This window comes from Uloborus diversus, chromosome 8, assembly GCF_026930045.1.
Source record: "Uloborus diversus isolate 005 chromosome 8, Udiv.v.3.1, whole genome shotgun sequence".
Taxonomy (NCBI): domain Eukaryota; kingdom Metazoa; phylum Arthropoda; class Arachnida; order Araneae; family Uloboridae; genus Uloborus; species Uloborus diversus.
Genome location: NC_072738.1, coordinates 103072940 through 103085056, shown reverse-complemented (window position 1 = coordinate 103085056; position 12117 = coordinate 103072940). Strand labels below are relative to the sequence as shown.

Genomic DNA, 12117 nt, shown 5'->3' with positions numbered 1-12117 from the left:
AGTTTTCAAAAACTGTCACTCAAATTGAAGTATTTTGCTGAAGTTTAGCCAACAGCGCAGCATTGCTAGTAACAAGGCCAATAAGATGCTTGGGTTTATCAATAGATCTATTTCAAACAAATCTAAAGAAGTTCTTCTGCCTTTATATAGAAGTTTGGTAAGACCTCATTTGGAGTATGCTGTTCAGTTTTGGTCTCCTTATCTTAAGAAAGACATAAATATATTGGAAAGGGTTCAAAGGCGGGCTACAAGGTTAATAAATGGACTTTCTCATTTCAGATTATGATTCCAGGTTTAGAAGGCTAAAAATGTACAATCTTGAGCAAAGAAGAGACCAAGGGGGCATGATTCAGTTGTTTGAATTTATTAAAATGAAAGATGTTACGGGGCTGAAGTTTAGCACTGAAAACAGGACAAGGGGTCATTGTTTTAAGCTATTTAAATCTCAGGCTAACATGGATGTTAGGAAAAATTATTATTTTAGCAGGGTAGTGGAACCTTGGAACAGCTTACCGGAAGAGGTGGTAACGAGCAAGGGAGTAGATAGTTTTAAGAGGGCCATTGATCTTCACTTCGGATTGTAAATTGACTAGGACCAGTCTAGCGGGGCCCAGAGCCTGTTGCTGGTTGTCACATTTGTATTTGTAAAATTTCCCCGACAATATTGCAGAGAAATAACTAAAAACAAAAGATTTTTAATCCCTCGATTACAGGAAAAGGCTCCAACGCATAGCATACGTAAAGCTATGCGAGGATTTTGAGGAATTGTTTTAATTATTCTAATGGAATTTTTCTTCAAAATAAGGCTTTATCGTTATTTTTACCAAAAGAGAACTAAATATTTAAATATTAACTATATAATATTAGTTTTATATTTTATTTCTTACTTGTTTGACCGAGATGGAAGGATTTAATTCAACTAGTGCAAAGAGAATGAAAAAGATGAGAAAGAAAGCAGCGTTAATTTCCAGAAGGAAGAAAAAAGTATTAATAAAATAAAAAGGAAGAAAGACAACATGACAGAGGATGAAAACAAAAAGTACTTATGAGTGGGACAGGACGAGGTTGAAAAAGAAAACTAAGTTCAGAATCCACACAGTCAGAAGCTATTTAAGAGACACTCGAATTCTTCTGTACCGCTCCATATTGGTAAAAACAGTCCTTTAGCAATGCTATACACTAAACAATTAGAGCATTGCCCTAGTCACCACGAAAACCATGTGCTGTGCCCGGTAGCAGAAACTGCGAGACGCGAGACGTGCGTCGCAGATTTTTCAACGGCCTGCAGATAATTTTACCAAAGAACAAAAAGAAAGGAGAAAAAAATAAAGAAAAGAAAAAAAAAAAGAAAGTGCAACTTGGCAAAGATCGTTTGGAGATCGTTTTTTGACCGGAAAGGCGATGGATGCTTCAGCATTTTAGCAAGAAATATAACCGCCATATTTGTTCATTCACAAAATAAAACAAAGCAGAATGCGGTGGTTTCCTTCAGTCAAAGCAACTACTTTTAGTCATTGAAATGGATAGAATGAGCAAAAATAATTACATGGACCCAGAAAATACTTTCATTTTCCCAACAGTTTTTTTTAAAATTAATGTTTTAAAATGTCCGATTTTTCAAACAAGGCGTGGTCTTTATGACGTCACAAAGGATGCAATTTTGCGCATCTTTCTATCGCGTTTCCACATTATGATAATCAAGAAGGGAATTAAAATTGCGCTCTACGCTTGCTATCAACCATATCGTTGCCAATACACGTGAGTCAAGATGCGAATTAAATATTTTGTTCTGTGAATGGCAACATTGAATGATGTTTCATCATTTGTGATGTCACACGACAGAAGTGTAAACAATGAAAGTGCACCGATTTAAGTAATTTTTTAAAAGTATTAAACTTAAATAAATTATTTAAAAAATGGTCAGATCCAATGTTTTTAAGCATGCTCTTTCAGAAAAAAATACTTTTATAATTTTATAAACGACCCCATTGGATGTTTTATTTAACTACAAACTAAATAAAAATAACTCAATGTGCATCAAATCGTTTTTTTTTTTTAAACTAATTTTCTTGAGAAATGGAAAAATTTTTAAATTTCACTTTATCCTCATTGCTTTGGACTCAAAAGCGCTGAAAACTTTTCAACTAAAGTGTAGTCTCATGAGGAGTTTAAATTTTTTTTGCAATAATTTCAGAAATTTATGTCTCAATTTTTGACGTAGCCGCCATGTTTGGTCATTCCCGAGATGTTGGTACGCAAGACTCTTAAGTGCCTACGTTTTCATAAACGGAATTGGATGCTCATTCCAATGCAAACTGTTGAAAATAATGCAAAATGTGGCGTTTTTTCGGATTATTCTTAATTATTGTCTTTAAAAATACAAAATTTTATCTTTAGAATATTATTTTATTTTCATTTGCTTTAGAGGATAATGTGCTGAAAACTGACTATTTCATCTAAATTGTAGTTTTCTAAGGATTTTGAATTTATTACTACTTTAATGTAACAAAGTCAAAAAATTATTTATAATCATGAATTTAACGCGCAGACGCCATGTTTGGTCATTCTCAAGATGGAAATAGACAATACTGTTACTTGCCTAGGTTTCTAAAAACAGAATTGGATATTTACCTCAATACAAACTATTAAAGATAACATAAAATGCACAATAAACCATGTTTTTTTTTAAAATTATTTTCATGAAAAATGTAAATTATTTTCTGCACAATTGTATTTGATCCTCATTGCTTTGAAGGCTTTGCTATAAACTGAAACATCCATCTAAAATGCAGTTTCCTGCCAACTTCTACGTTTACTATTTAATTATTCATTTTCAAAAGAAAAAAAATTCAAAAACCAATTTTAAAATTTGTTTCATATTTAGATAAATATATTAAACTATTATTTTTCATAGTGCGCAGAGTTCTACGTAGTTTTACGACAACAGTGAAAACTGCCCCCCCCCTCCCCCTCTTTTATACTTCAAAACTCGGCGATAGTGGCGGCCACTAAGTTTTTCGGAACAGACCTGTTGGAAAATTTCCGAGTCTTAACCTTTACAAAGGACTAGTATATTTTATGAAAAATTAATGTAAAACTAATAACAATGCTGCAGATTATTTTCAACTGCCTAAAATAGTGTCGCAGTTTGGTTAGAAAGTTTCTGCTACTGGGGTGCTGTGAAACAAGGCTTACAGAGTCGGTTCTACTACGACAAATTCCCGAACAAATGCACTGTTACAGCCAGAAATTGTTCTAACATGTTGTACAGTACGAAAATAAAAAATGATCCTTTCTCAACAATAATACGAGTCACACAGAGATAAACTTACTTATGATGTAAGCTATACTTCTGTGCGAAGTTTTGTTTGACTGCCAGTGAAATTACAAGAGCAAATCTTCAGAATATGTTTCATTTCATGCTCAAAATAGTTCATTCAATAGGTTATTAATTTATAAAAGATTATTTTAAGAATCATGGTACCACAAGAGAAAACAGAAAGTGATAGCAAAATGACATTAACACTGCTGTCAACAGAAGCATCAACTCTTTCATAACAATGATATTGGTCAAAGACAGATAACATTAGATATGAGGTAGTGAGAAGCAAGGTGGCAAAATCAAAAATTTGGAGATAACCAGTACAAATGGTAAGTGCTGCTGTACAGCATGATTTAGAAAAAAAATTCAATGAAAGCCTACCTAGGATCTGATCTTTTAACACTTTTTATTCGAACCTTAAAATAGTCCACTTGCATCCCTTTGCTTCTCACTGCCTCATATGTTTTTAGATAAAGAATCCAGAGATTCTTCAAGATCAAAAAACAGTAAAAGAAACACATGAAAGACTGACACCCAAAAGACTTACATTTGATGTTTTTATGGAAAGTGACTTCCCCCAGTAGTACACACAGGAATTTTGCAAGGTGAGGGTCCAAATCGAAAGCCTTAACCTCATATCATACTCCAATACGCCATCAAACATATTGACTTGATTTTATCGATTCCCAAGAACAAAATAAATAACGAGAAAGCAAAATAATTTACGTTTTTCTCATAATTAAAAAAAATGGATTCAAAATCTCATTTTAACCCCTAAATACGAAACTAAAAACATGATTATTGTAATGTATTCATTTATAATCACCATTCTGCTTCTTATAGGAAATTTGTTATAAGAAAAGTGCCAATATTTTTTAAAATCTTTTAGTATGATGATTTTATTTTTTCTTTTATCAGATCTTAAATCATTGTTACTTTTGTTTGGAATTAATCTACGTACAAAATTCACAGAATCATAATCAATCGGGGAGAAAAGCAAGACCTATGGGGGGGGGGATCCCGACCTCCTCCTGATGTGTCCTTCCCACATTCCGCACTTATGACATCAGCTCCCCCACTCAGAACAAGCATTTAAATTTTTATCAATGTGTTTTATGAACAGTGCTGAGTATTTATTATTTCAAAGGTTTAAGCAATAATCAGTAGTCTGGAATGCATTAATCCAATTTACATTATACAGGGTTCGTACTCAATTTCAGAAATAAAATGAAGGAGTTTTGGAGGAGTTTTGAAGGAGTAAAATGAGATTTTGAAGGAGTACTAATGGGCTGTCAGTTAATGATGTTGCACTTTTTTTTCAACATATTTGACCCGCTTTCCCCCCTTGTCACAAAGTGTCACACTTCACCTAACTCTTCCTCTTGCCACATGTCATATTTTTTAAATAAATATATTGTTACAATAACTGTGATGTCACCCTCTCTCTTCCCTTTATCACAATTTCATGAACCTGTCCCCCCCCCCTTGGGGATGACCCTTTTTACAATATCATATCTGCGATTTACTAAACAATTGTTTTTTTTTTACACACTCACTTAGTATAGTGCATCAACGTATGTATAATAAATATTTAAATAATTAGACAACCTGACTTTTGCTGCTGTGAGTGTGATGGAGGGAGAAACAATCATAAAACTTGAAAAAATAGCCAAGCACCATTCAAGTGGGTCTCGATTCAAGCATGTTTTACTTCACTTGTGAAACGTGTTAGTTAACTAATAATAGTTTCACCTTCAACTTTTCTGATTTCTATACCAATTTGTACTTGATCAAAAAAGAAGGAGTTTTGAAGGAGTTAAAACCAAAATGTAGGAGTTTGAAGGGCCCTTCAGAAAAATTTCTTAAATGAAGGAGTATTGAAGGAGCGTACGAACCCTGTTATATCTTACATGAAAAAAATATTTACAAATCGCCACTCTAATTTTTTCTTCTGCAAAAATCATGCACAAGTTAGAGGTCACTGAATCTATACATATATGACAAAGGTCATTGTTATAAGCTAGCAGAACAATCTTGTTGTGATGGGGGATTTTGGGGAGAAAAACTAGGGAAACACCATTTAATCAAATGCTTTGAGGAAAAAATTGCAAAAAAAAAAATCTAAGGCAGTTTGATCCACCCTAGCCTCCACCCCCCCCCCCCTTTTTTTTTCTTTATTCAATGCGCCCTCGACCCTTTGAACAAAATTTCATGCTAACTTTTTTTGGCCCATAAAATGTAACTCCCTCTTCATTAGAATTTGATTTAAATGCAAACCTGAATTTAATTTTTACCAATTGTTTGAACTAAACATAAACTAGCTTTTAATAAAGTATTTAAAATTTAAAGAAATAATTACGTATGGACATAGTAGACAAAGGAAATCTTTCTACAACAATTACCTACAATTTATAAGTGCCCATTTAACTGAGTTAAATGCCCCTTTTACCTAGAAGCACTATAAAAAAAATTAAAAAACGGCTTTCATAGTCCATGAGGTTTTTTTTAATCTTAAGAACATAGTCATTAGCTTTTGGGAGTTCGTAAAAACCACAACTATTATTAAAAGACATTAAACAAGAAAATTAAACCCAGACGGCTAACTGGGGCAAATCACTGAGCGGAATGTTTAAATCCCCAGCGAGGTATAAAACTCCCACCTGGAGTTTAAATACTAAAACAGACTTAATTAATAAACTCGGGCAAATCGTAGGATAAAAAAAGCAAAATGTTGAAATTCCATATTTACTCTCAAACCTTAACTCCTAGCTAAAATAGCTATCTTCTGAGTCATGCACTGCGGCATGTTTGATTGCTTATCACGTTCCAGCAGTTACTCGAAATGATTGAAACATGAATGGTGTGAAATCATTATAATTCAAATTAATTTAAATTTATCCATAGATACTTCAATATTTTCTCAGTGTGACACAGGAAGAATAGATTAAAATCAAAGTAAAAAAGAGAGAAATTAATTAAATTACGAACTAGCCAATTTAATGGCAGGGTTATAGGTTTACTAACCAAAACTGCAGTAATACTTATTTTGACTCTAAACGCAATAATATATACATTAATATATATCTCTGCACGAAAGTAATAAATGCAAATCATTTAATACAAGGAAAAAATGAATGGCGCTTACCGTCATATCGCTCTGCTTGTTCCGCCAATTTGGCTTTATATACATTATCTTCCCTATCAGCCATCAGAGAAGCGATCAGGAATGAGTATATTAGTTAAAATTTCAGAAAATTAAGGACCGTTGGCAAGTGACTTTTAACAGAGAACTCTATAACTAATTTCAAAACACTGACTCCGCCCAGCCCACGCTACAAAATTCTAACGCTAGTTCCCGCCGCAAAGATGGCCGCACCTCCAAAACTAGAACCGGCTAACTCTGGGAATGAAAGTAGTGCGCATTAGATACGTTTATGTAATATTGCGCACAGCAAAAAGAAAAGGGGGGAGGGAGAGAATAAGAAGAAGAAGAAGAAAAGGTTTCACATGACGTGAAATCCGTGCGCGAAACATTGAAATGTTAAAATATATACTAAGAGGCAATGGATTCGCATTACTTTGATTTCAACAAACTGCAAATCATAGACTTAAAAAAAAACATATTCATCATTACGTGTAAGATTACAAGAGATACTGCAGTACTACTCCCTGCGATTTATGCACTCGTCATCGAAGGGAAGTGAAGAGGCATAATCTTAAATTTCTGAATTTCGCCTTCACCGTCCGTTAAATACAGCTAAATCCAGCCGCCATATTTGAAAAAGGTTGCTAGATTCTTTTGTTTATCGCCCTATTTGGCGATAAGCAAAATGAAGCAATTCTTTTGATACAATCGTTACGGATCAAGTTAAGTTACTTCATTAATGGTGTACAGTTAAGAAAAAAAAACATTTAACAAAAAATATTTTTTATTTTTAATGATTTAAATATATTAGTTTATAATTGCACTTAAGAACCATTCCTAAATTGTGTTTTATTCATCCAATTCGTTTTAATTAATTTAAAAATATTTTTAATGTCACATAAAAAAAGGCAAATATGAAAAATTATTTTTAAAAAATCGAATTGTACCACGTTTGAAAAGCAAGCACTAATAAGAAACAAACAGTTACACAGTTTAAATGCAGTTACTTGTTTTATTATAACTTCACCGTGAAATTTGGTTATATGTTAGTTGATTAATACACTTATGGTAGAGTCATATAGGGTCATAAACTTTTCATACAGGGACTCTAATAACTCATTGGAGCTATCTGTACAAAGTCCCTCCCCCCCAAAAGAGACACCATAAATGAAAGAGAAAAGACTCCTTTAAATACTCCTCAACCCCCCGAAAAAAAATCAACGGCAAAGTTTGTTCCATGATCTGCAGGGGTGCCCTTTCCTTCCAAGAGTGAGATACCCCCCCCCCCCCAAGAACGAAACCAAAATACCTGTAAAGAAAATTTTAATGGCAGCGCAGTTCTGTCCCATGAACCCCCCCCCCCCCCAACACATACAACCATGCCCGTCATATGGGTGATCAGGGATTCAATTGCCCTTTCCCCCTGGATTTTTGAAATGTTTCTGAAATTGGGCATTTTTGTACGAATTTGGTTTTTTTTTTTTTAATTAAATGCATTGCGCACAATCTGACTGATTCGAGCACTTATAATGTAAGTTTCTGGGGACATTATCTCCCTCCCTCCATTCCAGAAAATTTGAAATGGCGGGCCTTTGGGACAAAAGACACATTGCTACAAACTCACATACATGCTTACATAATAAAGTGCTCGAATAAAGTGCAAATCTAAGTGCATAAATCAAGAGCGGATCCAACTTCTGCTTTTAGAGGGGGTTATTCAGAAAGGGGGGGGAGGGGTCGTGTCACATATTGCTCTTCTTGAGCTCAAATGGGGGGGGGGGGTACCCGTCCCCAATCTGGAGCCGTTCCTTAATAAAATTTGCAATGGATAGCAAATTTGCTTATTCTATACTTTGTTTAATATAAATTTCTGATTTCAGTACGAAGATAATTTTTTTGTTTTAATCAGATCAGTTTTTTTTTTTTTTTTTTTTTTTGGTGCATTTATTTCTTTGTTTTTCGCAGCCCAATGCAAATGAAATGCTAGAAAAAATTTTCGTTAGTAAACTCCTAAAATCCCATAGTTAAAAAAAAAAAGAAAAAAAATCGCAAAACAAAATTTTGAACAGGCATCTCGTTTACAGGACCAATCTGTGAGCTCAAGGCCAAATTGCAACTGTTATTCCCTCCCCCGCCCCCCTCCTCGACTGCCTGCATACATAGACATTTGTATGTGTAATTTTACGGAGTAACTAAGAAAATATTTCCATTTTAAATTAGTAATAAAAAAGAAAGCTTCGATTATTATGAAAGGGAGTTTATTAAATACCTTCAATAAAGCATTGACATTTTTTCTGGTGGCTGGGCAGCTTAATTTTAAATATAGTCAAATTTTGCCCAATATTTACTAACGAAAATAATTTCAGGTATATAAATTAGTATCAAAGTCTCAAAAATCATATTCATCATACCAACATAAAGGTAGTGTTTGTTGAAAAAATTTCATCATTCTCTTCAAATTTTCTAACTTTCTGGTTTTGTCTCCACTTATTTAACAGATGCTCTTAACATGTGAAATCTACATTTTTAAATTAAAATGTAGCTTTTTTTCTTTTTCATATATTCAAAACTAGGGAATAGAAACGCGGACCATCGTTTTCCGAAAAGTTTCACTTTTGGTTTCGATTCTATCCCATAGCGCAGGTGTTCCCAAACTTTTTCAATTCGCGGCAGCCTTAGAAGAAATATAATTTTTCGAGGCATCCCAGTCTTTATTGATCATATATGTGTACGAATGTTACCGTGGGCACTTCGTGGCATCTTTTCGCGGATTAATCGGTAAAAATCGGCTGAAAAAAATTGTTAAAGTGGCCGCTGACCGATATGCTAATGCATTGTCGCATCTCTACTTCGCACCAGGAAAAAAAAATGACGTTGATATTCCATTTATATTCTTGAGTCACTAGAAAAAAAAAAAAAAAAAAAAAAATTAAATAAATAAATAAATAAATAAAAACTTATATTTAAAATTTTTTCTCTCCATAAGGGAGAAAATGAATAAAATACACGACATATAAATCCCCAAAATGGGGGAGGAAATCAATAAAATATTTGTTAACTAATTAGTCTCTTTCATTTCTATTTGACTATATTATACTTTATCCTTTATTTTGCGGCCTCTTGACAGAATGTACTACACCGATCCCTTCCATTTTGGTGGAACTTAGAAATATCAATCATGAATTTTAATCTCTTTTTGATATTTTCAATTTGGCCCAGGTTCCATAGTTGTGGTATGCCCTTTGTTAGTACAGCCATAAAAATATATTACTTTTTTCAATTTTTCAGAAAATTTGAAGTGATAAACAAATGTTACACAACAGTTTTTAATTTTAATCTATACATTGTCTTTATCAATAAAAGTATTAATTTGAAATTAAACCCTGCCAGTGTTTGGAAAATAAACAAAATCTGGAAAACTAAGAAATTACAACAGAGAAAGCGAAAATGAGTGAGCTCTATTTACAATTCGTGTATTTATTTAAAAAAGGGAAAAGCATATCCTCTCTAATATATAAATAAGCATGTCCTTGATGAACATTGCCTGACTGAGACAATTTCTCCCACTCATCAATTAGTCAGAAACTGATGCTTAGTTTCTCTAATTAATATTTCATTATACCTTTTATTAGTGTTCATTTTCAAAAGAGAAACATATCCTCTGTAATATATAAATATACAAACAATTGATGAACTGTATGTCTGAGACAATTTCTTCTACTCATATTTAATCAAACATAACTGAACTAATGCTTATCTGCTACATTAGCAACCAGACTTCACCTGATTAAAATGGTCCCTCCCCTTTCTGGCTTCTTCTTTATAGCAAAAATAAAGTTTATAAATTGATGTAACTTTATCACACAGAAGTAGCAAATTTGAGGGTTTGCAAAAATATAACCATTTAGTCGAAAAAACTAAATATAAAGACACATAGACTTGGATATAAGAATTTTATTTATAGCTACAAAAAATATAGGCACCATTTCAAAATATGTAATCTTTACTTTGTGATTAATGAAACAGAAATTTGATACATGGTTATAAACAAAACTCTTTTTATATGGTTATAAACAAAACATTTCAAAATATGTAATCTTTACTTTGTGATTAATGAAACAGAAATTTGATACATGGTTGTAAACAAAACTCTTTTAATAAAGTTGATTTAATCTTGCTAAGCAGGTGGTGCAGTTGATGCCATTATTTCTTTCAAAAGCATCTTTACTTTTAACATGAAGCCTTAGGATAACCGTATATCAATACAAAAATCTTCGGTTTTCCCTTTGGCCCAGATCAGGGATTATGTGGGTTAATGACATCAGCTTTGATTACTTAACTACATGGAATGCAGCTGAGTCCCTGACCCTAGAGGCACCCTTGGGTAAGATATCAGGACATGAAAAAAAAATAGCAATGAGGTATCAAGGAAAAGGGATTACTTGTGATGATGACTCACTGAGCAAAGCATGGGATGTTCAAAGAAGCTCCCACACCTGAAGTAAAATTGCTTTATACATTTCTATAAAGGTTGTGTAAAGTGAGAGAGAGAGAGAGGTTTTTAAAGAAGTGATATGAGAAAAAAAAAACCTTTATTTATAAAAGAAAAAAAACACACACACACAAAAAAAAGTTTAGTTGTGCCAGTCATTGGAAATTAAAGGGTTCAATGACACTAATTCCCCACACTTTTGGTTACACTTCATTATGTTTAGTGAAAATATATAATACATTCAAATCTCAGACTGGTTCAAACTTCAAGTTATGGGAAGTTACCACAGCCCCTCAAGGAATATTTGAGATATTGAGAGTTGATTGTATAACACAAATAAAAAAATAATGTGTTCCGGGATTTATTCCAGATGATTGAAGACCTCAGTGATGATTAGTGGTGACCACGGCCCCAATAGCAGAAACTTTCTAACCAGTCTGCGACACTATTTCGGGCAGTTGAAAATAACCTGCAGCATTATCATCAGTTTTAATTATTTTAAGTTTTCATAAAATACACAAGCAAAGGTCAAGACTCAGAAATTTTCCAACTGGCCAGTGGCCACTAGACCTGAAAAACTTAGTGGCCACCACTGTCGCCACGTTTTAAAGTATAAAAAAAGGGAAAGGGGACAGTTTTCACGACTTTCATAAAAAATAAATAGAACTCTGCGCACTATGAAAAGCAATTATTCAATACATATTTATTTAAATGTGGAATATTTAAGTTAAAATAGGTTTTTGAATTTTTTTTTCAGAAAATGAATCAATAAATAAATTAGTGAATGAGAAGTTGGCAGGAAACTGCATTTTAGATGAATGTTTCAGTTTGTAGCAAAGCTTCGAAAGCAAATACAAGTATGCAGGTAATAATTTACATTTTTTATGAAAATCATTTGAAAAGAAACATGATTTACTGTACATTATATGGAATCTTCAATAGTTTGTATTGAAGTAAACATCAAATTATGTTTTTGGAAACTTAGGAAAGTAATAGTCTCGACTATTTCCATCTTGCAAATGACCAAACATGGTGTCGACGCGAAAAATGCATGATTCTAAATAGATTTTTGAATTTGTAACATAAAAGTAGGAAAAAATTCAAAATCCTTAAAAAACTACAACTTAGATGAAATAGTCAATTTTTAGCACATTAGCC

At 32.9% G+C, this 12117-nt stretch overlaps 1 protein-coding gene across 1 annotated transcript in view; it reads right to left on the bottom strand.

Moving 5' to 3' along the window:
- The window catches only part of LOC129228045 (14-3-3 protein epsilon), a 38593-nt gene extending 31872 nt beyond the window's left edge, over positions 1–6721 (bottom strand). The window contains exon 1 of the mRNA XM_054862675.1: positions 6468–6721. Coding sequence (XP_054718650.1) covers positions 6468–6531 — 64 coding nt within the window. The 5' untranslated portion in view covers positions 6532–6721. The remainder of the gene's footprint in view (positions 1–6467) is intronic.
- Positions 6722–12117: the final 5396 nt, after the last annotated feature.